This window comes from Schistocerca piceifrons, chromosome 3, assembly GCF_021461385.2.
Source record: "Schistocerca piceifrons isolate TAMUIC-IGC-003096 chromosome 3, iqSchPice1.1, whole genome shotgun sequence".
Taxonomy (NCBI): domain Eukaryota; kingdom Metazoa; phylum Arthropoda; class Insecta; order Orthoptera; family Acrididae; genus Schistocerca; species Schistocerca piceifrons.
The window spans coordinates 204420647-204447363 of NC_060140.1; the positions used below are offsets into that span (position 1 = coordinate 204420647).

The 26717-nt window shown below is 39.7% G+C and overlaps 1 protein-coding gene across 2 annotated transcripts in view; it reads right to left on the reverse strand.

Annotated features, from left to right (window-relative positions):
* The window catches only part of LOC124788350 (condensin complex subunit 2), a 193444-nt gene that overhangs the window by 91518 nt on the left and 75209 nt on the right, over nt 1–26717 (reverse strand). For both annotated transcript variants that reach the window (XM_047255611.1, XM_047255612.1), the window contains 2 exons: nt 22783–22980; nt 8337–8583 (listed from right to left, as the gene is read on the reverse strand). In XM_047255611.1, the coding sequence (XP_047111567.1) occupies nt 8337–8583; nt 22783–22980 (445 nt within the window). The remainder of the gene's footprint in view (nt 1–8336; nt 8584–22782; nt 22981–26717) is intronic.

Below are 26717 nucleotides of genomic sequence, written 5' to 3' on the forward strand. Positions count from 1 at the left end.
CAGGGATGAAAAAATCATAGATTATTAAAAAAGTGTTTTAATGTTATCAAATTACTGTTTATTGTTATTTAAAGCAGTTAAGAACTAATATTAAATATGTGTACCCCATCTCAATGCAGTAGAGACATATTAAGGGACAATTTTTTTTCTGCAGGTGTAACAAGGTGGTGGGAGAGTGGAGAGAAGAAGCGGCAGGGAAGGTAGGTCACCAGTGGAATAACATACCGGTTACTAAACCTACTGCAGAAGCAAGTCAGGCCATTAAGCCACGCATAGTGTGCACCGACATTCAAATGGTGCCCCCAATTATACCTGAGGTGGCTGCCAGGAGTAGCATCGTCACTAGATAGAGACAGTGTTTTTGTAAGGATGTAGATAAGCCTCCGTGCCCTTAGCTGTTAAAATTTCCAAGCTGTGTAACTATCTGCTCTCTGTTCTTGTTGTTGTCACTCCATGACCCAATAAATCTGGGTTTCTTTTAATGCCATATGTTTCCTTGTGTTCTTGGAACAGAAGTGGCAATGAGGGAGGGTGGAATTTTTATGCATTTCAAATTCTGTGACTTTTCTGCCATTCAGCTCTTCTATGGAGGTCTCACTCAAGTTACATCTGCAACAACAACATACATATACGGACATGTTGAAATGATGATGGGTACGTTGACACAGGCTCCACCGCCAGCCGTTCACTTGCCACTGTTCTTCCCGTTTGAGGAATCCACTGAAGACTGAGACACTTACCAGAAGTGGCTTCACCAATATTTCATGGCTTTTCAAGCGGTCAACAAGGAAGTCTGTAAAGCTCTTTTCTTACCGCGGAACCCCATCGTACGTATACTTTCTATCACAGTTAGCTCCTCTGGAACAACCAGTGTTGCTTTCTTTTCACGATGTGTGTAGTTTTCTGTCCACCAATCACCACAAGCTTACACATGTGATGCTGCATGTGTTGAAACTTATTAATGTTGCTGACAGCCACAGTAATCACAATGAATGTGTGCAGATGAGTTTCATAACTGTATAAGTGTCGATTTGTCACAATGTCTCAGGAGCAGCACGTGGATGCCAGAGTCAGAGATGCGATCGTTCATTCAACCCCAAATAAAGAGGCGTGTCAACGTGCCCCTCAGCTTGAGGAGGTTTTGGATATTGCATAGATGTTTGAGGTCTCCTATGCTGTGGGCTGTCAATTAGAGGTTTGCTGTGATGTCACTGTTGTTGAAAGCGTGCAGCCCCATCACATGAAGCCAAATGCACTGGAGGAAGAGGAGGTAGCATCAGCACAAACAAGTCAACCTGCTGATGCAGACAAACACTTCATTGGCAGCAGGAACAGTGAACGTCACTTCCTTGGTGGACCTCTCTTGCCGTAAAGCATTAGCGGGCCTCTTGCTGTGAATGTAAAAAAAGTCCCACAGCAGCGGCATGGAACATGCCACTGTCATTATGGCTTTTCCCCATATGACTATATCCAAGGACTTCAGGCTTTTCTTAGCAAAGTGGCATACTGTCGAAATTTTATTCCCAGAGTGGCTGCTATCACCCATCCTTCGCATATGTCACCACATAAACATGCTTATTTTGTTTGGTCTGCAGCTTGTGAGCATCCATCTGCAACTTGAGCATAGTCATCTCAGTGCATTGTTTCTTGCAACATTTCAACCTGGCAAGCATATGTTATGTGATGTGAGGTGTCCTGGTCCATCGCCATTCAGATGGCTCCCAACAGCCTATAGCCTTTGCTTGGAAAACACTCGCCTTGACTTAGCAACATTATTCTCATATGGAAAAGGAAACTCTTGCTATTGTTATATGTCTTAAGAAAATCACATGTTCTTGTACTGTGTGAAATCCCATTTAATTACTGATGTTAAAGAAATTCATGTGTTCTTAAATGGTGCAAAATTTCATTTATTTACCATGTTAAGGCCTTAGAGTCCCTGTTTAGCCAGTCAGCATCCTTACCACACAAATTCTCTCATCATCTTCAGCGATGAGCTCTGTTCTTGTACTGATACAATCGTAAGATCCATTTTTGTCCCATGTCGCAACATCCGAACACAGATGCTCTGTCCTGACTCCCCGTGGGCCCAGAGTCCTCATTCGATCAGGAGGAATTGCTTCGTTTTCAACTGGATATAGAGGCAAGAGAGACAGTTAATGGCTTCCCCATCATCAGTTCCCGTGTTGACTCTGCTGTGGCACCGGATCCGGTGCTCTGACAAGTCATAAGTATGATACAGTATGGGTGGCCTGACCATTTGCTGGGCCAGGCATCAGATCTGCTTTAGATTTACTATGCATTGTACCATTCCTCTCCTCCTTGGACAGCATTATCCTTTTGGCAATGAAAGGACTCATTCCTCACTTGGTGGTTCCAATGGCTCTGCAGCAGGAGGTCCTTCGTTTATTACATAAGGGACACTGAGCGATTTCCCACACCAAAGTCTGCATGTACCTCCATGTGTTTTGGTTGGGCATTGACTGGGAGGTGGAATACGTTGTCGTGGCCTACCGCAAGTGTTCGGTTCAGCAGGAAGTGCCACACCTTGTACTTTCACCATGACAGCTCCTACACAGCCTTGGGAAACACTCCACATTGATGTTGCTGGTCCCTTTTTAGATGTTTTCAGGTTAGTGGCAACTGATGTTTTTTCTCATTTTCCTTATGTCATTTGCTGTCTGTCTGTCCTCTTGCAAGAAAGGAGAAGTTTAGTAACCCAATAGCTACTGCACCTACTGTGGACACGAGTAAGGTCACTAAGGCAAGCATAATGTTTATCAACATTCAAATGGCGCCCACACAGATACCCCGAGGCAACTGCCAGGGGCAGCAACATCACTAACCACAATCAAAAGGACTGCTGTGCACACGCAGCACAAAGCCAGCAACACCAAATGGAGGCAGAGTGTTAATAAGGCTATATACTTGACTCTAGCCCTGGTTGGTAAGTGTTTCTGAGACATGTCAGTATCTGCTCTATATTCCTGTTGTTGTCACTTTGTGACTCTACCTACATTTTACTCTTGGTGTTGGCATTCTTTGATCCAATAAATGTGTATTTCTTTTATGGCTGTGTGTTTCCTTGTGTTCCTAGTTAAAACAGATGGATTGTGGTCTCCTTCACAGGTCTGCAGACTGATAGTGAGCAGGTGATTCCCCCCTCTTGCTGTCCCACTAAGTCACAGGAAGCAGCCACAGGGCATTTCAGAAAGTGATACTGACTCTTCCACAGCTCACCTGTAGGTCACTGACGACACAGTGTACATGGGGGTATTTCCACAATGTGCATTAACGCAACATGAAATATGGATATGAGTTACTAATAATACTAATACAAGCAATACATATAGAGAGAATCTACATATATGTCTGCACACGGTCCTATACTTCTACAGGAGAAATTGCTTCTTAGCCATTCTGTGTGGCATCTGCAATGTTCTTCTAGGAAAGGCAACTTCCCCCACCCATGAGAGTTGCCCATTTTTCAGTCCTTTCATACAGCGAGGTCACAATAATCCAGCAGACTGTATAGTCCAACACGCCTCAGAAATTTTTCTGCATTTGTAGCTCGGCACGATGGGCAGTGGATTCGGAACTGTTAAGCTAGGGTGATATATCTCCCTAGCATTTCTCCTCACCTTCTATTAAGTGAGGGAACAAAATAACTTCACTGATCTCATGCTTATGTAATGGAGTTATTTTCAGTTTACTGAGCGCTTATTTGTAATTGTTAAGAGAGCTTTTATGTAAAAAAAAATTCTCGTAAACAGTGGCTGAGAAGTTTAATTTTTGTGTGTGATGTCTGTGATCTACGTAGTGTTGGTTGGAAAGGGACTGGATTTGAAAGTGTGGCACTTTGTTGCTGTCTATCACAGACAGTGAGTTGTACAGCCAAGTAACCGTGTTATAGTCACTGTGGGTGAATTAATGGATGGTCGAAAAGTTATGGCACTTCTCTCACTAATAATCGTGTTACTAGTATACTGCATAAATCACTTTCATTTAGTAATTGCTGGCACTTGTAGAGTGGGGTGCACAGAGTATAGCACTTCCCACATTGTATCTTGCGAGGTGGGTGTAATATGTCTGACGGAATGTGACTGACTGAGCTCAAATCTAGAACATTAATCTGCATTGCTTGACTTATGTTGAAATATATGAAGTTCTGTAGCACCTATGAGACCTACTCTATTGTAGAGGGAGCCAATCTGAGCCTCTTCAAATGTTAGGAGAGCTGAAGCTGATGTGACACATTTGATACCCCTCATGCTGTGAAAAGTATTCCAGTCATTAACAGTAGAGGCAATAAAATCAACATTGTAATATATTGACAGCATATCAAATTTGGGGCAGAGTCTTCAATGTGGTAGACAGTTGGCAGCCTCGATCCAGGTGTTAAGCTTTCTTACATAATAGCTCGCTTAACAACTGCAAATAAGTACTAACTTAATAAACTGAAAATGACTTCCTCACACAAACACAAGCTCAGTGGAGTTATTTTGTGTACTCTTGTAATGGAAATGCTGAGGAAGTATAGCTCTGTCTGTAAACCAAAAAGTTAGCAGTGTTTGTGGTCTGCGATCTCACCTTCTCTGGAAGAACAGTGCACCTGTCATATAGGATGACTAAAAATCAATTTACTGTCTAGCAATGTAGAACAGTGTGAAATTTACGTAAATTCTCTCCATAAATGTTTTTTGCATTAGTATCATTAGTAAGTTATGTATGTATTCCACATAGTGGTAATGCACTCTGTGGAAAATAAACACCAAACTGCGCTCTACGTCGCCAGTGATTCTTAGGCGACAGTCAATAGAACTTTCTTGTGATCTGGTGGGTACAGAGATGAGGGAACTGACTGCTCGCTCTATAGTATGCAGACCTATAAAGGAGTGAAGTGCGTAACCACAATCCAGTGAGCTACCTTCCCTCACACTTCTACCCTCCAGCTACCCACTGCTATCCCACCATCCCGTTAAGCCCTGAGAACAAAATTTATCCCTTAAAATGGATTTACTACACTTACATGCAGTACACACACTTAGTATTTGTTCCTGACCCACTTCAATTAACAAAAAATGTTAATTTTATACCATTTAAACACTTTTTACTGCGCTGCGGTCTACTTAACAATTGTACAAGTAGCTGATTATTGATACGCTCAATGAATTTATTAATAACTGTTAAATAAGACTGCACAATACTGATGTAAATGTAAGTACTGTAAGTTTAGGTCTAATGATACTTCACAAAGTTAATAATGCAATTGGCTTATCTTTGCGAGAACATAATCTCTCACTGAGACCGACAATTGTTACTGACCAGGTGCTGTGCTGAACAGTTCTGATCTTTCTTGAAGGCACCTGACTCTACTGCCCATGGCACTGAGCTAAAAATATAGGAAAATTTCTGAGGCACACATGACTATCCGGTCTGCTGTACAACAAGAAAGGAAAATCATGTGTCCACTTTTAATAAACTGGTTTATTATAGGTGAAAACCATTTTTATGATACTTAATAGAAAAGAATACATATGACACCAAAGTTAATAACCAATAGATTAATTAAATAAATGTGAAAGTGAAATAACACCAGCAACAATCTCCAACCATTTTCCTTTCTGTGGACAGCTTTGGTACTATCTCACAGATAGGGGCACATCAAAGCACTGAGGAGAATTTTTTCTCGATGCCACATAGCTTTTTACATTAACCTCTGCGGACTTAATATTCATGTTCTGTATAAGGGCAAGGAGTACAGTTTTCAACAGGCAATGAAACAACATTTTCTTTTTTAGATCATAAGCACACTTATATTTCATCATAGCTCTCTTTCAGAGCAACCCAGTTTGTTCACTGTTTTCCCATAGGTGCATTCCATCTCTCATGTGCAATCCTTGGAGGCAGTGATACTAAATGATTTTCCAGAGATATATTTCTTCAAATCTGAGGATATGTGAAGGTCAGAGGGTACCAAAATTGGTAACTAGTGAAGAAACTGCAACAATTTATACTCCAAATTTCCCAGTTCCTCCGTAACATAACAGGCACAGTGTCTTGTTGAAATTCTTCAGCAATGCAGGCCTTTTGTCCATCCAGTTGATACAGAAGACTTCTGTAACATTTGCCATTACTGTTTTGGCCTTCGCAAGGTAATCAGAAGAATGCCTTTTGCATCCTGATCACAAAGTAAATGGGTAATGAAACCTGCTTTGTCTTCTTTGTTACTGGATCACCACCTTCCACTCACTGCTTTGATTGACCTCTGGTTCTGTCATGTAGTTTTAGTCTCCTGTTCCAACCACAGTAGCAAATCTATGACCAACTTGGTTGGATCTTTTATGACAATTTTGATACACTTCTTTTTGTATCAGTCTTTTGCAAAGTTATTTCATAGTTAAACCTTCACATAAAAAGTATCAAATCTTCAAAAATGCCAGTAGGGGTAATGTATTCCATATGCCATTAATCATCAATCTGGCAATACTATACCGTGCACTTTAACCGTTGCTTTCATTAATGAATGCAATTCAAGGACATCCAGCATATGGATCATCTTCCAAAGAAGAATGGTCATGTTTGTATTCTGCCACTCATTACTTTGCAGTTGAAAATTAAGTAGGAGTGAAGTAGACAGACTGTGTGCATTAGTGAAACAGAAGACTGTGTAGTGTCGGGTTGGGAACAGGGAAGGGGACACGTGGAAAGAGGGCAGTGACAAATGAAGGTTGAGGGCTGGAAGATTACGGAAACGTAGGATATATTGCAGGGAGTGTTCTCACCTGCACGGTTCAGAAAAGTGGTGGTGCTAAGAAGGATCCAGATGGCTCAGGCTGTGAAGCAGACACTGAAATTACGAATGTTGTGTTGGGCAGTGGGCTCAGTGACTGGGTGTTCCAGCTGTTTCTTGACCATCATTTGTCAATGGGCATTCATGCAGACAGCTTCTCGGATGTTATGCCCACACAGAACACATCACAGTGGTTGCAGTTTAGCTTGTAGATCACATAACTGATTTCACATGTAGCTCTGACTCTGATGGAATAGGTGATGCTTGTGACCAGACTGGCGTTTACTGACCCTCCACCCCTACCCTCCTATCCCTCCCCCTTCCTGCCCCAGCTTCCTCCCTACCCTCACCAACCAGACTGTTTGTGTCATCATGCACTGTTGCTCACAGATCAAAATGTTGAAAAGCTGTATAAAAAGACTCATCTACAGGTCATGATGACACTTGCTGTAGGTTATTCCGTTAAATGTACCAAAATAACAAAAACAACACATTTGATGTGCAATGTTCTGTAGTTTACATAAATTTCATGATGATCACCTAACTTTTGAAGAAGATACCTCAGCTGCATTTAAATTATTCTAATATCTAAACAGCATCTGAGCTAAGCCTGTCACCAGGGAATAAAATATTATGGATTACTTTCTTAGATCTCCGAGACCGAGCAAAATTCATTAACGCCTGAAGACACCATGTAAAACACAAATCATCTACATTCAAATAATATATCCATAAATTCATAAGTTTGTCTTTGCTCATACATGAGAATGAGAATGTACCATATGACACAGGTCACATAATGTAATCTGTGTACTGACGTACACTGTCAAGCAGAGGAGTACACAATATCCCCTGGATGAGTAGATGGTATGTTTTACCACTTACAGTTTTACACTATGGCTTACCCAAATCAGATATAAATATTATGTTTTATCCCTTGATGAGAGACTAAGCTGAAATAATGATCAGATAACAATATTCCTTGAAAAATAAGGTGCCATTCAACAAAAACAACATTTCAGTGATACTGACACCATCCCTGCCCTCAGGCACTTTTGATGAGGCCCTTATAATACTGTTAGTGAAATTACATTGCATTTCTACTCCATAACCACAAAATCTATAGTTGATCGCAGAATCTCCTGCAGGATGTTTAAGAGATACCGGAATGATTTACTTTTCTAGTCACAGCACTTTGTTGCTTCCTTATGACTTCAAAAACTGTCCACAAAGTAATATGATAAAAATATCACTATCATATTTACTTCCATCCAGCTAATAGCAGAAATAAATAAATACAAAAATAAATTAATAAAACTGTCACAGCACCAAGTATTGAAATATTTCTGGCCAGATGTGTATTTGTCTCAAAATACTGAGACACTGTGACAGAGCCTTGCTCATTATAGTTTCTATGTCAGAATGAGAATGTTTTCACACGATATATTTGCTAAAGATTACTTCATAGATTTAAGGAAGGTGCTAATAAACAAAACCATCATTTATATTTTTTATGTAAAATACAAACAAATGACACAATTACCTTGTATAGATGGGAATGCTTTGTAGGTGTCTGTGTTCTTCCATCCTTTGGGAAAATAATTTTCTGAATGAAGAAATTTTAATTTGCAGCTATCATCATACACCTCAACCCTTGTCAGTAAATTTGAACTTCCTGGCCGACAATCAGCAAACTTTTTTCTCATATATAAACATGATGGATGTAGCTGATAATTTTGAACCAACGGAGCATCCAGTGACTGGGAATTATCTGTGATTACTTTTCTTTCCTGGGGGAAAAAAAGGGTTAAGCAATCAAAGAACAGAAACAATTTTTTAACAGAATGAAATTTCAATTCCTTAATGGAGTGTACATGGTTATGAAACTTCCTGACAGGATGAAACTGCTCACAAGGTGAGAACACAAATCAGGTCTTCTGTTTCTTCCAGACAACGTTCTTTTCAGCAGACCCACTCAAGACAACCTTAATATGTTAACAACTTTCTTCTATTCTTTGAAAGTCCATAAAAATTCTCAATAAGCTCACTGGACTAGCACTTCTGGGATAAAGAATGCAGTAGTGAAAGGCTTAATCAAAGGCAAGAGGCTACTTCTAGATGGAAAACTTCTACTTTATAGGTGAAAGTATTCTGTGACCGACATCTATAATTATACTCCACAAGTAATGTATGGTTGAGGTCGGGGTATACAGTGTTCCAGAATTTTCTCTTCATTCTATACTGTTTGTTGATGGTCAACACAAAAAATGATTCTTGGTGGCCCTTTGTACAAGCCCAAATTTGTCTAAATTTACTGTCATGTTCATTCTACAAGTAACATTTGGAAAGAGAGGGTATGCTTCTGGACTAATATTGGAATGTGGGCTTGCAAGTTTTTGAGTGGAAGCTCTCTGCAATGAAACTTTGAGATTTTAATGGCCTAAGTCCAGGACTGATCCAAGTCTGGTCTGCAGCTTTATTATGTCAAGAGATTTCAATGCTTCAGTATGTTCAATATGTTAACTTACATCTCAGTTAAAGTTACAAGGCAATATCAACTAAACGTAATGTATATGTTTGGCAGTGGAAGGTGTGCAAATGATATTTTGTGAGTTTTATTCCATTTTGGTCAAAATAAAGCAGCAAAATATTGCAAATAGCTTTTTAAAATTTGCTTTTAGTAATTTCACAGTTGACAGCATAACTTTTTTTATTTAAACCAATATAATCACACCACAAATATAATGGTAACACAAAAAATAGCACATCACATATTATTAAATGAATATTTACTACCACTAATATACAGACACTGAGTATATATTCTAACATAGTATTATGATTAAGGGAGTTCATAAGTCTTTCAGTGAGCATAAATATCTTCTTTATTAAGTGTTTTAATTTGTCCCGAATAGGATTTCCATGGAGTTGCTTGATAATGTTCGACAATGTGTTTCACGAACTTCAAGTTCTGTAGTGGTGTTATATATCACTAATGCATACAAGAAATAAAAATAGCACAAGAATGCTTTCCTTTTTAGCTCGACAATTGCAGTTCTTGTCTGATGATTTTATTGTAAGGATCTTCCCTTCATTTTTATAATATAGTTTGGCACCTTGTCTTATATTGTGAAGATAATAATTTTAGAGATCTAGTACTACTCCATGTGTACCGTACAAGAGTCTAACTTGCATTAGATTATTCAATGATTCACAGAATCGAAGGTCTTAGACTAATTTAGGCAAGTCCCAATGACTGTTTCCATTGTTCAGTCTGTTCAAAACATCATGGAAGGAAGTTGTTACTGCTGTTATTATGGAATCCATGCTGCAAGTTGTTCACCAAATCAACTTAGCAGAAGAAAGATTACACTTGATCAAGAATTACTCTTTCAAATAATCTGCCAAGTGTTGAGGTAGATGAAAATGATCTGTAATTAGGTGAATCAAGCATTGTCTCTCCCTTTATACACTGATTATATTTCAGTGACCTTAAAAAGGTAATGGAAAGTTCTTTGTTTAACTGAATTCTTTATTAAATATTATAATAGTTTTAGTATTTCATTTCTGCATTTTAAATAATTTAATTTTTTATGTCATCTCAGCTATTGCAAGTTTTTATTTTGAGCTTTGAAATAATTTTTAAGATCTCTCATTCCGGAACTCTCACCAGGAAAAATGAATCACTCAATCTACTTGAAAATATCCCTGGTATTGGACAATCCATGATTTCCCTCGCATGCCTTACTATATTGTTCTACGAAAGCTTATGTCCTCTTTTTGATGCACTCACCAATATCATTTTCTCTTAGTGCTATATTACCAAAGCCTAAATACTCTCTTTTCTAATATTTTCTAATTTACTATACTCCAGGCTGTTTCACTATCATTAGTGGATTCACTTGTCTGAACATTGCAAAATTGTGCTTTTATATTTTAAAGAGCTCTTCATGTGCTTTTCTGCTGGTTTTGTACTTTGTCAGGGAGTACTGAGAATAGGTGGCCCTATACAGGTTATAAAGTCTTTCACATGTTCCATCAATTTGATGACTATTAGAGGAATTTTAAGATTATTCTCATTGACCGATTTCTTTAGCAGTTTCGCTACTAGGCACATATGATTTAAACTATGGTTAAATATTTCATGAAAATGTTCTCATATATGCTGCTAGTTTATGAGCAAGGACCTCCTTAATCAGTTTCTTTCATAAATAAGTACTTCTGTGGCACTATTTTATCATCTGTATTATTCTCGATGGATAGAGCCTTATGATTAGAGAGAGTTTCCAATAGTTCTAATTGCCAATTCTTCCCTATTTAAATTACTGGCAACATGTACAATGAACATCTGTGAGGAAGGTTTATGCTGTGGGTTTGAATTTATATAGTTATCTTTTTAGTACTGTAACATACCAGAATACCTAACACAATTAAGTTTGCAGCTGGAAGAGCATATATGAGGGTTGGGGCTTAAGTAGTGGCAACTATTTATTCACAACCGATACAAAAGAGTTACATGTTTGCACCTGTTACTGTCCTTCAAAGTAGTCATCAGCATTGTGTGGTGCCCGTTGCCAGCGATGTGGAAGGCTTATACACTGTTAGCAGAGTCTGTTCTGTTGATGGTGCGAATGGAGCCGTCTAAAGTTATGATGATTCTCATGTATGACTGTGATGATGTTATCCTAACGCATTACATTCCCCCACGTTAGCCCATCAATGCACAGTATTACTGTTTGTTTTTGGAGCATCACCTGCGACCAACTTTGCAAAAGAAGTGGCGACACTTTCTGCACAACCCACCCGTCATTTTGCACGAAAATGTACGGGTGCATACAGTGCAAGCTGTGGTTGCTCTGTCCGGTCAATGGGACTGGGAAGTACTGTACCATCCACTATACTCCCCGGACTTAAGTCCTTGTGACTTTGATTTGATTCCGAAAATGAAGGAACCACTTCGTGGCATTCGCTTCATAACTGTTCCAGAGATTTGACAGGTAGTAGACCACTCCATTCGCACCATCAACAGAAAAGGCTCTGCTAACGGTATACTACGCCTTCCACATCACTGGCAACGGGTTCTACACAACGCTGGTGACAACTTTGAACGACAGTAACAGGTGCAAACATGTAACTCTTTGGTATCGGTTGTGAATAAATAGTTGCCACTATTTAAGTTCCAACCCTCATATTCACATGTCTTATTATTACCTGTATAACCACTTTTTTGTTCACTATATGGCTCTAAGGTATGCAGCTTGTTTACAATCTGTTTATCGCACAATATTTCCTTGAGGCAACTGCCTGACATTGTTAAATGGTGGCTGCTTGTTACTGATGACAAATAGAAACTGTCTGTATCCGCATGCTAAAGTCCATTATGTAAGCCTTATTTTGAAGTCACAAATACATGTTAGAGTTGGTTGCAGACAGATGGTGGTAGCATTTTGAAAGCACCCAGCTGAGAGCTGAAATGTGGTCTTTTGCACATGTGCTGAGTGTCGCTGTGGCTGGGAGCCATATCAAAATTGCTGCTAGATGGACCCTCCATTATGTCGTGGTGTAACTGTTGTCAGAAATATACAAAAAGCTACATCTCAGCTTCTGATATGGAGTTATGAACATGCTTATGTCATCTGTCCATAAGCAACTCAATTCCATAGGCGTGACTTTCAAACAATACCTTCATAACACGCAATAGTAGTGCTGACTTAGGCAGTTGCTAATTACTAGCAATAATGGGCAGCCATCATCTAACAATGTCTTCCCATCGCTTTGAGGAAATATTTGAGTGAGATGCACAAAATTTAATCCAGCAAAAGACACGAAAGCCATATATTGAACATATTTGCCAGGAAAGCCTGAAGAGGCAGATTTTATGTTTGTTGAGAGTTTCACCAGATCTATATAGGGAACTATTATTGTGTTGCACATGAATAGCTTTATTTTTACTGCTTCAAAGTTCATCTCAAAAGCAACATTATACACTCAATTTTTTCACACTGACTGTTATTTCTAACATGAAACGCCACACCACCACCACTGTGTATCTTTTTACAATAAACACTTACAATTTTATTATTATTTAAATAAAAAGTACAAGTCTCTTCAACCCAGAACTCAAGTTTATTCATAATGCATGTGAGAAATACTCTCTTCTAGAAATCCACCTGATTGTTCTTTTTTACTAATAATTTACTGGGCATTTGGGAATGTTTTGAATCTCTGTCTTCTGCGGTGTTGCCAGAAGGTTTATGCCTTTATGTGTCTATGCTGAAAATGCTATACTCCAAAAAACTTTGAGGAAAACTGTTTTCCTAAGTTTGATTGTTTTTTAATTATTTTTATTTTTCCACAGAAGACGCTTACCCCATTTATTCAAATGCAACTTGTGTTTGATGTGCAGATACATCTAATTCGCATACATCTACCATAGAACATTTCTCAGAACCTACGACCAATATTTTAATTTGTATTTTTCTTCTTCTGTTAACAAACACATTGGGAATTAAATCACGATGACGTGGAATTGTAGGAATGATAGTATTTTTTAGTTTTTGCTGTTCTATAAAATTTGTCATCACCTGTTTGCATCATCACATAGAGGAGATAGCTACTGCAGATGATTGCAATAGAAAGCCTCCTTACATCATGTGCAAATAATAGTTATGAAAGTGCCACAGGAATCATGTTCTATAGGATAAACTGATGGGAGTCAGAGATATTGTCGTTAAGTCAATCTTTGCTGCAACATGAACTCCACCAATACTTCTGGGCTGACAGTATCTGAGAACAGGAAGAACCAGATCAAGTTTCAGTGCGTAAAATAATGGAAAGGCAGTCGCTCGCCTATAGCAGACTGGTGTGTAGTACATACATATGTAACAGAAAACAGTGTTCTTTTACACATGTCTACGGGTCACACATCAATCTACTCTAGATGAGTAATTATTGACAACGTAGTATAAATGGATAGATAAAAAGATCTACTCACCAAGCAGCGGCAGGAGAACGCACACGCAAAAAGGTTTAACTTTTACAAGTTTTCAGAGCCAGTGGATCCTCCTGGCAGAAGAGTAGAAGGGGAAAGAAGAGGTCTGGAGAGGTTTAGAAAAAGGGATACAGTTCAGAAAGGTCACCTAGAGCCCCAGATCAGGGGAGACTTACCGTACGGGATGAGTGAGTCAGATTGATTGTTGGGGACTGCTCTGGACGAGATTTCAAAATCTGATAGCTTAAAATTGGAAGACAGGATAATATGCAAGATGTGATTAGTACTAAAACATCATGCATGAGTTAATAAGGGTGAAAAGGTAAGTGCGTTGTATGTTCAGAGTTGGGAGAGGGGACACCAAAAATAGACAGGTCACAATGACAAACCTAGAAAATTAAAATGGAGTGAAGAAGAAAGTTGTTACTGTGTAGAAATGCTGAGATGGAAGGAATTAACTTAAACTGAATCCAGGTGGGGGGCGAGGACCAAGGACATGTTGTAGTGCTAGTTCCCACCTGTGCACCTATGGAGTTCTGAGACACTAGTGTCAAGGGGGGAAGAATCTAGATGGCACATGTTGTGAAACAGGCACCGAGGTCAAGACTGTCATGTTACAGAGCACGTTCTGCATTGGGACATTGTGTGTTGCACACCTTCTGCCTATACCCATTCATCCTGGTGATAAATGGGTGGCAGTCATGGTTGTGTAAAAGGCCGTACATAACAGCTGGTCTATAATGCGTTCTTTCACAGTGGCTCTACCTTTGGTAGTATATGTTTTGCTAGTTGCAGGGCTGGAATGGGTAGTGGTAGGAGGGTGCACAGGGCAAGGCTTGCAGTGGGGCTGCTGTCACAGACATAGGAGCCATAGGGTAGGGAGATGGTCACAGAAGGAGCATAGGGTCTGACAAGGTTGATGCGAAGACTGGGAGCGCAATGTAAAGCTATTCTAGGTGCAGTGGGCAAAAGCTCAGACAGAATGGATCTTATTTCGGAGCATGATTTAAGGAAGTCATGGCCTTGCTGAAGTAGCTGATTAATACATTCAAGATCGGGACAATAGTGAGTGACAAGTGGTGTGCTCCAATGTTGTTTTTTGGAGGGATCAGCAATACCAGGATTGGATGTGATGGCCCAAGAAATCTGCTTCCGAACTAAGCTGCTGGGGTAATTACGTCCAATGAAGGCTGCTGCTGAGAATGACAGTGTATTGCTGTAAAGAGTCTCCATGCGAACAAACATGTCTGCCTGAAATGCCAAGCCTGTATGGGAGGGAACACGGAAAGGATGGCAAATGTCAAAATGTAAGTACTGTTACTTGTTAGTAGGTTCAATGTGGGTAGAAGTGTGTAACTGGCCTTTCGTGAGGATGAGATCAACATTGAGGAAAGTGGCATGGGATTTGGAGGGATAGGACCATGTGAAATTTAATTGGGAGAAAGTATTTAGATATTCCAGGAATTTTAATAGATCAGCCTCACCATGAGTCCACATGGCAAAGATGTAACCAATGTGTCTAAACCAAACCAGGGGCTGAAGGCTTATGGACCCCAGGAAAGCCCCTTCCAAGTGACCCACGAAAAGGCTGGCATATGAAGGAGGCATCCAGGTTCCCATGGCTGTACCCCTGATTTGTTTGTATGTCTGCCCCTCGAAGACGATGTAGTAGCACATAGATGGGCCATTGTTATTTGCAAATTTGTAAATAGCAATTACACTGTTATTTATGAATTTGCCTATAATAATTTGTTTACAGTACACTACACTGCTGTGCCTTCTCCCGATCGTCTTTCACTAATTTATTTGCAAATTTGACAGCTATTTACTTTCCTATACTCCACTTACCGTGGTAATATGCAGTTCTTTCCTGCTTTTGTGCATGTGTTTTTCGCCAAACTGCTCTTAGCAGCTTTTCCTGCTGTCTCCTACATCACTTTATTTGCCAAGCAGAGTAGTTTATATTTTCTGCCGTGACTTTCTCTTCCTGTCTGCCTAGTTTTTTAAAATTTTATCTCCTTTCATGACTTTCCCTATTCCTTTTATTTCTTTTCAAGTCATTTTTTCAGGCCATATAGACCACTCTTGTGGTGAGAAATTCTCACCCACGCATTACCTCTTGTTAACCATTGTTTGTACTCACAAGTTTTGTGTGAATTTCTCTGATTTTTTCAAATTTTCACCCTCTTTTTCTATCTTTTTCCACCCTCCACCTGTCGTTTTTGCCCCCCCCCCCCCCCCCCCATTTCTGACACTCCAAAGTGTCCTTTCTTGCCATGATGAATCCCATTACATATTAGATCCATTCTTTTCGAAAATGTGCTTTTGCACTGTCAAAATTAAGGTCCCATTATTCTGTTTCTTGACATCTGCATGTCCCTTGGAGTTACTCCCAAAGGCTTAACACTGAAAGTCCTAGTTTCTGGATGTAATCCTACTCTACACCAGCCTCTTTTACAGTTTAAAATACAGCAATCTCTTGCACTTACCCGACTAATCTGTGACCTATATGCCTCATCTGCCAGTTTCCACTCCACCAGACTACTCTTCTCCTACAAAATCCTGCTGCTACCTGCCCTTCACGTTTCCTTGGATGGTATCATCTGCCAAGCCAACTTCAGACTGCAACAACATGCTAGATATCACCTCATAAAGCTATCCCACCTTCTTTTAAACTACCTCAATAGCAGTGTTCCCCTTCCTGCTCCTCTGCAGTTTCCCAAACAGCCACACCGTCAACCACTCCTCTCTCCTACAAACCGAGCTCAGCCAACCTCCTTAACATCCCACAGCCTTCAGCCTTCACTACTGCCTCCCAGACCAGTAATAACTCAAAATCACAAGAATCACTCACAATAGTGTGTTCTCAACTTCTCGTCTAAAGCTCACTCCCCTGCTGAATTATCTACATTATCCACAGGTCTCACTTTCAGCACTAAACCTGCATTTAATCATGCTGCTTTGGTGAAGGAGCTACTTTCCTTTACACATAATGTCAACTGGAAAAATCACTTTGCAACCAAATCCCAAAGCTTTTCCAACAGCAAACATGGCATTCAATCCTGTCTTTAACAGTTCTGACCACGATACCATTACCACTACATCAAAATCATCCCTTAAAAGCATTCCAAGAATTTCTCACATACAGCATTGTTTCACAACCCTTCCTTGGGTCCTTACAACATGATTCTAACCTGTCCTCTGTAGAACTCCAGGCTCTGCATTCCCTAAAAGCTAATGACCCCATTATCATCCTCCCAGCAGACAAAGGATCTACCAATGTGGTACATGACCAACAGGAGTTTGTTAGTGAAGATCTAGGCCAGCAGTCTGCTATCAAGATCCCGTCCCTGTAATTCACACTGCCCTGCAGTCCCTCCTAGAAACCTCAGGCCCCTCACAAGGACTTACACCCAAATGCATGGAACTTCTTACCCCACTTAAAGCATGCAGTCCTCACCTTTTACCTTCTTCTTAAATTCCACCAACTCAATCTTCCTGGCCATCCTATAGTTGCTGGCTTCAAAGCACCCACTGAATGTATATCTGCCTTAGCTGGTCACACATGCAACCCATAGTACAGACTTCATTCCTATAGTAAAGAGAACAACCACTTTCTAGATTGTCTAACATCCATGTCTGTCCCACACTCACTACACATCTTGCTTGGCACCACTGATGCTGTCTTCCTCTATACCAACATCCCCCACATACATGGTCTTTCTGCTGCTGAATATTTCCTCAGTCAATACCCATTTGATACCAAATCTATGACATCCTTCTGGCTCATCTTAATCAACTTTACACTTAACAGTAATTACTTCACCTTTGAGAAGCAGACATACTAACAAATCAGGGGTACAGCCATGGAAACCTGGATGCCTCCTTCCTATGCCAGCCCTTTCATGGGTCACTTGGAGGGGGCTTTCCTGGAATCCATAAGCCTTCAGTCCCTGGTTTGGTTTAGACACATTGGTTACATCTTTGCCATATGGACTCATGGTGAGGCTGATCTATTAAAATTCCTGGAATATCTAAATACTTTCTCCCAATTAAATTTCACATGGTCCTATCCCTCCAAATCCCATGCCACTTTCCTCAATGTTGATCTCATCCTCACGAAAGGCCAGCTACACCCTTCCACCCACACTGAACCTACTAACAAGCAACAGTACTTACATTTTGACATTTGCCATCCTTTCCATGTTCCCTCCCATACAGGCTTGGCATTTCAGGCAGACATGTTTGTTCGGATGGAGACTCTTTACAGCAACACACCGTCATTCTCAGCAGCAGCCTTCACTGGACATAATTACCCCAGCAGCTTAGTTCGGAAGCAGATTTCTTGGGCCATCACATCCAATCCTGGTATTGCTGATCCCTCCAAAAAACAACATTGGAGCACACCACTTGTCACTCACTATTGTCCCGATCTTGAATGTATTAATCAGCTACTTCAGCAAGGCCATGACTTCCTTAAATCATGCTCCGAAATAAGATCCATTCTGTCTGAGCTTTTGCCCACTGCACCTAGAATAGCTTTACATTGCGCTCCCAGTCTTCGCATCAACCTTGTCAGACCCTATGCTCCTTCTGTGACCATCTCCCTACCCTATGGCTCCTATGTCTGTGACAGCAGCCCCACTGCAAGCCTTGCCCTGTGCACCCTCCTACCACTACCCATTCCAGCCCTGCAACTGGCAAAACATATACTACCAAAGGTAGAGCCACTGTGAAAGAACGCATTATAGACCAGCTGTTATGTACAGCCTTTTACATAAACATGACTGCCACCCATTTATCACCAGGATGAATGGGTATAGGCAGAAGGTGTGCAACACACAATGTCCCAGTGCAGAACATGCTCTGTCACATGACAGTCTTGACCTTGATGTCTGTTTCACAACATGTGCCATCTAGATTCTTCCTGCTTGACACCAGTGTCTCAGAACTCCACGGGTGGGAACTAGCACTACAACATGTCCTTGGTTCTCGCCACACGCCTGGCCTCAATTTACGTTAATTACTTCCATCTCAGCATTTCTTCACAGTAACCACTCCTTTCTTCACTCAATTTTAATTTTCCGCACCTGTCATTTCCTGACCTGTTTTTTTTTTTTTTTTTTTTTTTTTTCCACCACTTCCCCTTCCACCTCCATTACACACAATGCACCTAGCTTTTCACCCTTATTTACTCATGCATGTTGTTTTAGCAGTAATCTCATCTTGCATATTACCCTGTCTTCTACCTTTAAGCTCTCAGGTTTTCAAATCTTGTCTGGAGCAGTCACCAAAAATGAATCTTTCCTTCTCATCCCATCCAGCAAGTCTCACCTGATCTGGTGTTCTGGGCGACTTTTCTGATCTGTACCGCTTTTCCTAAACCTCTCCAGTCCTCTCCCTTCACCTCTCTTCCTTCCCCTTCATCCCTCTTCACCCCTCATCCTTCCCCTTCGACTCTTCTGCAAGAAGAAGGAGCCATAGGCTTTGAAAGCTTGTAAAAGTTAAACCTTTTTGTGTGCGTGTTCTCCTGCTGCTGTTTGGTGAATACCTTTTTTTATCTATCCATTTATATTATACTCAAGACGAGTGACTGACTTTCTCTGGTTTTACATACTGTTCCATCCAGGAGTTTCTATTGCTGCTACTTATAATGAATCTACGATAGTTATGACTAAAGGAATGGACTGGCTGTGAGGAAACATCCTGAGGCATCAAGAACTTGGCAATCTGGCAGTAGAATGAAATGTAGGATATAAAAATTGTCGAAGGAAACCAACACTTAAATCCAGTAAGTATGTTCATATGGATGTAGGTATTGGTAGTTATGCAGAGATAGAGAGGCTTGCACAGGATATAGTGGCATGGAGAGCTGCATCAAACCAGTCATTGGAGAAGACCACAACAGCAGCAGCAAAAAGAAAATGGGATAATATCCAGAATGAGATTTTCACTCTGCAGCGGAGTGTGCGCTGATATGAAACTTCCTGGCAGATTAAAACTGTGTGACCGACCGAGACTCGAACTCGGGACCTTTGCCTTTCGCGGGCAAGTGCTCTACCATCTGAGCTACCAAAGCACGACTCACGCCCGGTACTCACATACTGGCAGAAGTAAAGCTGTGAGTACCGGGTGTGAGTCGTGCTTCGGTAGCTCAGATGGTAGAGCACTTGCCCGCGAAAGGCAAAGATCCCGAGTTCGAGTCTCGGTCGGGCACACAGTTTTAATCTGCCAGGAAGTTTCAAAATGGGATAATAGTTTACTCTTGTCACAAAATGTGAAATTTACTCTATTAATACAATTTTCATCTACCACACATTTTTTATGATAGCTGAGGCAGGTAAGACTATTATATTCTTGGCTACACTCCTGAAACATAACAACTCTGATCTGTAAAAAATATCAGCATGTGACACTGGAACAACTACAAAACAAGTTTAGTCTTTTCATGCCATAACTGTATTACACAGTACAGACAAGATAAAAGCAGTCCTACAGCATACATAACATGTCACAGTTTTACTATTTCCTCTTCCCCCATCTTCAATCCCATTACGGGCACAGTTAAATGTCACAGCTTTAGTTGCTGATTGTTGCTTGAAAGTGCCATGTATGGTTTTAAATCATTCTCTAAGTTGTTATAGGACTGAATGTGAGTATTATTGATACAGTGCCACTTTTATCTTGGATTTGTTGTATAACGTGTACATCAAAACTTTGTTACTGATCTGCATATTTCAACATCCTACATGTACACAGTTTCCACGAACCCAAAACTGCCTGCAACCAACTCATGAAACATTTTGACCTTATGTTATGTAAGGGTTAAATATCTGTTGGCTTTGATCTCTTCCTCAATCATTTACATACTATCGTGAGTGCCCTCCTCATCATCCTTTCTGCACAAACATATTGCTTCCATCTTTGGTGCATTACACCAGTTTTCCTCATTTGTCAATTCAAAACATTCCATTGTAGACAGAATTAAGTTTGTGATGAATTTTAGAAGCCATTTTCACTTTAAATCATAACATGAACACACCCCTTTGAGGGATGTGAAACTGGCATGTTCTTTTAGCTGACATGTCTGGCACTTTGTGTAGGTAATAGAAGAAATGATGGTGTAGTCAAAGCAGAGAAAAAGTAACTTTCATAATACAATTTGAAAAGAATGGATTGCTGCTCACTGCATAGTGGAGGCACTGAGTGGCAGATAGCCACAATGAAAATTACTGCTGTATACTATTCAGCTATTGTATGAAGCCCATCATAGATTTTCCATTTTCTAACTTTTATACTAATTGTATTAGACTTATATTTTTGCATTCTGGATAACACTAGCATAAATTTTAACAAACTGTGAGTTAGTCCTAACTTTTATTTTACATATAGCAGTGACAGGAACAAAGACATAAAAGATGTGGAAACACACAAGAGTTCATAGCCAGTAGCTTCTTCTTCTGGCAGAAGGTTTGAAGGGAAAGGCAGAGACATGAAGGAAAACGACAGGTAAGGTTTAGAAAATGGGAATTGAGATATGGAAAGGCTGCTCAGAACCATGGGTCAGGTTGAGAAGGGAAGACTGACTGTTGGTATCAGTGTAAGCCAAGATTTGAAAACCAGAGAACTTAAAGGTGTACAATAAGGTAATAAGCAAGACAGAGATTACAGAAAAAACATTGTGGAAGAGTCACGAGAATGTAAAATGAAGTGCATTATATATGGTAGATAGGTGGGGGCGGAACACCAATTACTTTTCGTTGTTCACTTATCTTTTTTCTGTTTATGTCTTGCTTATTACCCTATCTCACACCTTCAAGTTCTCTGGTTTACAGATCTTGTCCAGCAATGGTAATGGTACCAACAGTCTTTTCTTCTCATGCTGTCAGAGAGAGAGAGAGAGAGAGAGAGAGAGAGAGAGAGAGAGAGAGAGAGAGAGAGAGATATATATATACTAGATGTCACAAGAGGTAGACTAGTCAATGCAAAAGGAGGCAGGGAGTATTGTGTTGTTAGCAGAGAAACAGTAACAACAGAATGAGTCAATCAGGGGGGCTCAGTGACTTCAAATGCTGACTACTCATTAGATATCACCAGTGTAACAAATCCATCAGGAACATTTCATACATTCTAATGGTGCCCAAGTCTACTGTTGATTATGTGACTGTGAATTGGAAACACTGCTGCTAAACCAATACCATGACAAAACAGACAGACAGAAACCACTGAGGATTACAGAGGTTGGCTGTAAAAATTGTACAAAATCAGAGGAATGGATCAATCGTGAGTTACAAAGTGCTACCAGCAGTCCAGCTAGCACAATGACTGTGCCTAGGGAGTTCAAAAGAATGGGGATACAATACTGAGCAGCTCCTCATAAGCCACACATTCCTGTCGTCACTGACAAGCAATGCTTGAGGTGGAATAAAGAGCTACACCGCTGGGCACTGATCAACTGAAAATGTGTGATTTGGTCAGAGCTGCCGGAGTTGGCAGTTACGTGTGTGTGTGGGGTGTGCTTGCTCATGTGTATGAATTGGATGTGTTTCTCTTTGCTGATGAAGGTTGTGGCTGAAGGCTTTATGTAACTCTTTTAATTGTGACTGTCTACAACATAAGTGTCTTCTTTACGGTAAGTAGCAATCTATCTTTTTCTACATTTTTTATATTCCTACCTGGAGTTTCCATTGTTTTATTTATGATAGGTGTTTGAAATAAAGAGCAAGTCTCTGAGTTATTGTTTCAGCGATTTGGAAACCACTTTAAAAAATGAAACAACATGACAGGAAATCCTCCTGCATTAACACAAAATACCAAACTTAAAACAAATTCCAAATCATTTAACACATGTACAGGTCATTTTCTCGTTTTTGTTTAATTTCACTGTAAGCTTTTAGTAAGCGAACAATTGCATCAAAAGAGACAATAGCAACACAGTAGCAACATTTATCCAATACATGGAGAATACAAGCAAGCAAAATTGTGCACTTAACTATACCTTTCGTCTTCTTGTAACCTTTTTTGTACCTTCCACTGCATTTTCTATGCATTCCTTATCATTTTCGGCCTTCCTGCGATTATTCTTACATTTACCAAGCATACAGAGACTGCCTGCCATTTTCATTCCATCTGAATGCACACGATCAACTCGAGCAGCATATATCTTTGTACTTGCATCTAGAGCACAACTGGCAACCTGACAAAGGAACAACACAAACTTCATGTTAATTCTCTAATTTTTTAAAATCAACATTTCATCTGAGCATAAGTTAAATTTTTTATGTCAATTCTTGAAAACATATGGTATGAAGCAACAGAAACATTTGTCAAGAAGGTCAAGGCAGGTGTAAGAGCAAATCTCTGTTCATCCTGGGTACAGTTTTTTTTTTTTTTTTTTGTATTCAAGTCAATAGTTAACACCTTATCACAATCCATATTATTCAAATGAATACAAATCCAGTCACCCGTCAACTCATCACTGGTCATTCACCAATTGAAGATAATTAAAGAAATTCTACAGAAATTATGACATAATGGTTTCTGCAGAAAAAAAACAGTGATGACATTGTCTGATTTCACATAAGAAGTTCAGTAAAAGTGTATATGTGTGACCGTTTTCTACTGATGACTATCTCCAAAAGTAGGAGACCAGAAGACACCTATTGCTGACTACACCACTACTGAGGAAGGATGTGCCACTTCCTTCAAAAGCACATGACCTCTACAAACAAAAAAAATCTTTCACTTTACCATTGTAGCAGATGGTGTTTAAGCCCCACTGAACACATACGTATTTAAGTCCACATCCAGGACCAGCATATTAATGGAAAATTCTGGTAAAACATAAATAAGAACCTGCTGTAGTTTGTTTAAAGGACTATTCTTGCCTTTAAGGAAATCAAACTTTTCTAAGCACCATGACTTCCTGCCACCAAATCTTTCTGGTAAATACTTCACTCCAGAAATTTATACAATCTAAATTAGGTTAGCCAAATGGGAATTCAAACTCAATTCCATCCGAATGAGACGTCAATGTCATGAGCACTGTGCCCCCTGACACGGTATTCACACTAGACATCACTTGCTCATGTTTTGAGGAATCAGCAGCTGACCCAGAAATCAGAGAGGAACATTCTGGTCCAGGTTCAAAAATGTTTTTAGCTAACATTGCATAAAGCTTGCATGGACTGGAGGGTACAGTATCACCAGCATCTGAATTTGAATGTAGCATTACAGAAGTTAAGGACCACCTTTTTTCAGAGAACACCACCAATCTCAGACTTGTGGAATATCGAGAAGTTAAATGTCAAGATTAAGGAAGACATTGTTTCCAACTCACCACTGATTGTTATAGTAATATTCTTCACTGCAGTTATCCCTTCCTCCTCTTATCATCTCTATAGATCTCTAACATCCACATCCATGATTTACCTACACAACTTTAAAAACCTCACTAAAATTAGCAAGACTGTGTCCTCCATATGATACTGTATAGTACTAATATGCTTTACTGCTGGAAGGTTAGATGTCTGATATGAAGTATTGTTTTTCCTTTCTTGCACTGTGTCAGTTAATGGACACCATAATCAAATAACCCCTTTTTTAAATTTTTATTACAGTTTTCTGTGCAGCTGTTCTCAACACATATGAAGAATAATAATGCAGATTATGAATTTTTTATTTTTAGTTCTAAGTTAAATTTCGAGAATGAGGTACTGATATCTGCCTGATATTTCAATTTTCATTTAATATGTCAGATGCAGCACCTGGTGTGAACTCAAGCAAATAGATATATTTGGGATGCTGAAAGAGAGCTGACAAGTGTAATAACACACCTATTAACTATGCATGCTTGATGGACCAGTTTCTGTGTGTCACCTATACACAGATGTATCTGTATTTCTCTTGTTACTATGGGTATAGGTAGTGTGTATTGGTGTGTATCTCATTAAGAATTCATTAAAGTGTTCAATTCCAAAAATCTAGTAATGCTTAAATAATTTAAATGTGTACTGACCTTTCCTGCACAATTAGTAATGTTGATGTTATTTGAGGTATTAATTGTTGAACAAGCTGAGAGCTGCAGTAAGAGTATGTTTAACAAAGTAATGATAATATCATGAAAGGGAAAGATACAAAGCCAGAAGGCTTTCTTCCGAAATAGACAAAACACACACACATGACCATTGTCTCGTGTGAGCGAGCTGAATTTGCATGAATGTGTATGTGTCTATGATATCTACTTCACACGAAGGCCTTCTGGTTGAAAACTTATTTGTTAGTAGTATTTTGTTGTGCCTGTCTGTGACTTAACATTTTTGCTATATGGTGTGTAGCACGCTTTCCTTTTCATAACCTTGTCATTATTTCATCCTGGATTTTTCAATGTTTGATTTTAAAAAAGTAATGCATTTTGATTATTGTAAATTATTCACGTAACTTGGCAGAGAAGTATTCTTAATGAGATTAAATAAAAGTTTGATTCTGTGGCAGCTAAAATATTATGAAATTTGTAAAGTTAGTGGAAATGAGCAATTAATGATTTCATTTTTTTTTTCTTTCAATTTAGGAGAGGAGAGAGGATTATTCATCTTGTAGCCTCATTTGTGACAAGATAGGAGCCAATTCAACAAACCCCATACCCGCAATATGTTAGTGAAATGTTTGAAAATCCATGGGCAATTTGACAACCTGTCTTCAGTTTCACGTAGTGTTCTAGTCGTCTTCTCTGAATAACATAACTGTAAATGGCATAGACCTAAATGTAAGATTTAAATAATTTTGAATGAGAACAGTCTGTTCATGAAGTTTTCAAGGAATTCCAAATTCTGAGCTGTATTAGATGTGACTTAGTCACTTTGCATATGTCTGTCTAAGAGACTTTCCCAATTCATGGAAAGTACAATGGTTAATGTCGAGTAATAACCAGGGAGAGATAAAATGTTCATTTTTATTTTGTGGTGCCCAAAAAGCGTCTACTATTTGGGGGGGGAGAGACGCATCTGGCAGTTTGTGTAGCACTTGTAGGCTTTTCAGTGTCACTGAATGTCGTTTTTTGTGTGGTGCTGCTTCCGATTCCGAGTGGATGCCATTCAATGTGCAACTAACAAAATTGATTTATGTACAAAAACAGAAAGTATACATAGTCTGTTTTACACAAAGTGTCACTTGCAATAGACCGCTTAAGAAATTTTTTTACCTTAGGTTATCACAATCAATATCATGCCATTTTACTGCCAAATATTTACCACCTGATTACCCTGCTCGACATGCTATATAAACTGCTTGAGAGGATAATTTATAATTGTATAGACCATCTCACATAAAATAAAACCTCTAAAAAGTAAGCTGGTTTCTAATTTCAATATCCCCACCAGCAGACATCGACAAGGATGCACACGAGTTGGCCCGGGTCTCATGGCAGGGTAGTGCGGCAAGCTGTCACGGACAGTAACACAGAGCATTGTATGTGCAGAACTGCTGACCCAGATGTTTACTTGCCAGTGGCAATAGGCCAGCCCATCAGTTCTTACACTAACATTGACCAGCGTGGGCCTGGCCTCCACATCACACCATGCTCTTGGTTCCACATGTTAGCTAACTATTTAGGCGCTCACACTGGTTGTGTGTTGTGACTTAACTTGTGCTCATCCCTATGAGGTGTTTGGACACTGCTCTCCCACAGGCTGATCCATATGTGAACTTACTTTCCTCTTCCAAAGTCCAATTCCCCGGCTTCTGTAGCTGAGCCACCACTGACTAGGAAAGTTACATTTGTGCTGACAGGACAGTTTCGAGGAATTGCCACACCTGTGTGGATATAAAAGTTGTGACTGAGGACATTCACACATGTGTGATATTTTTCTTTTTTTTTTTTCGTAGCGTTAAATTGTGGCCACCACGGACCCAGAATTTTTGGAATGCTGGCGGCAA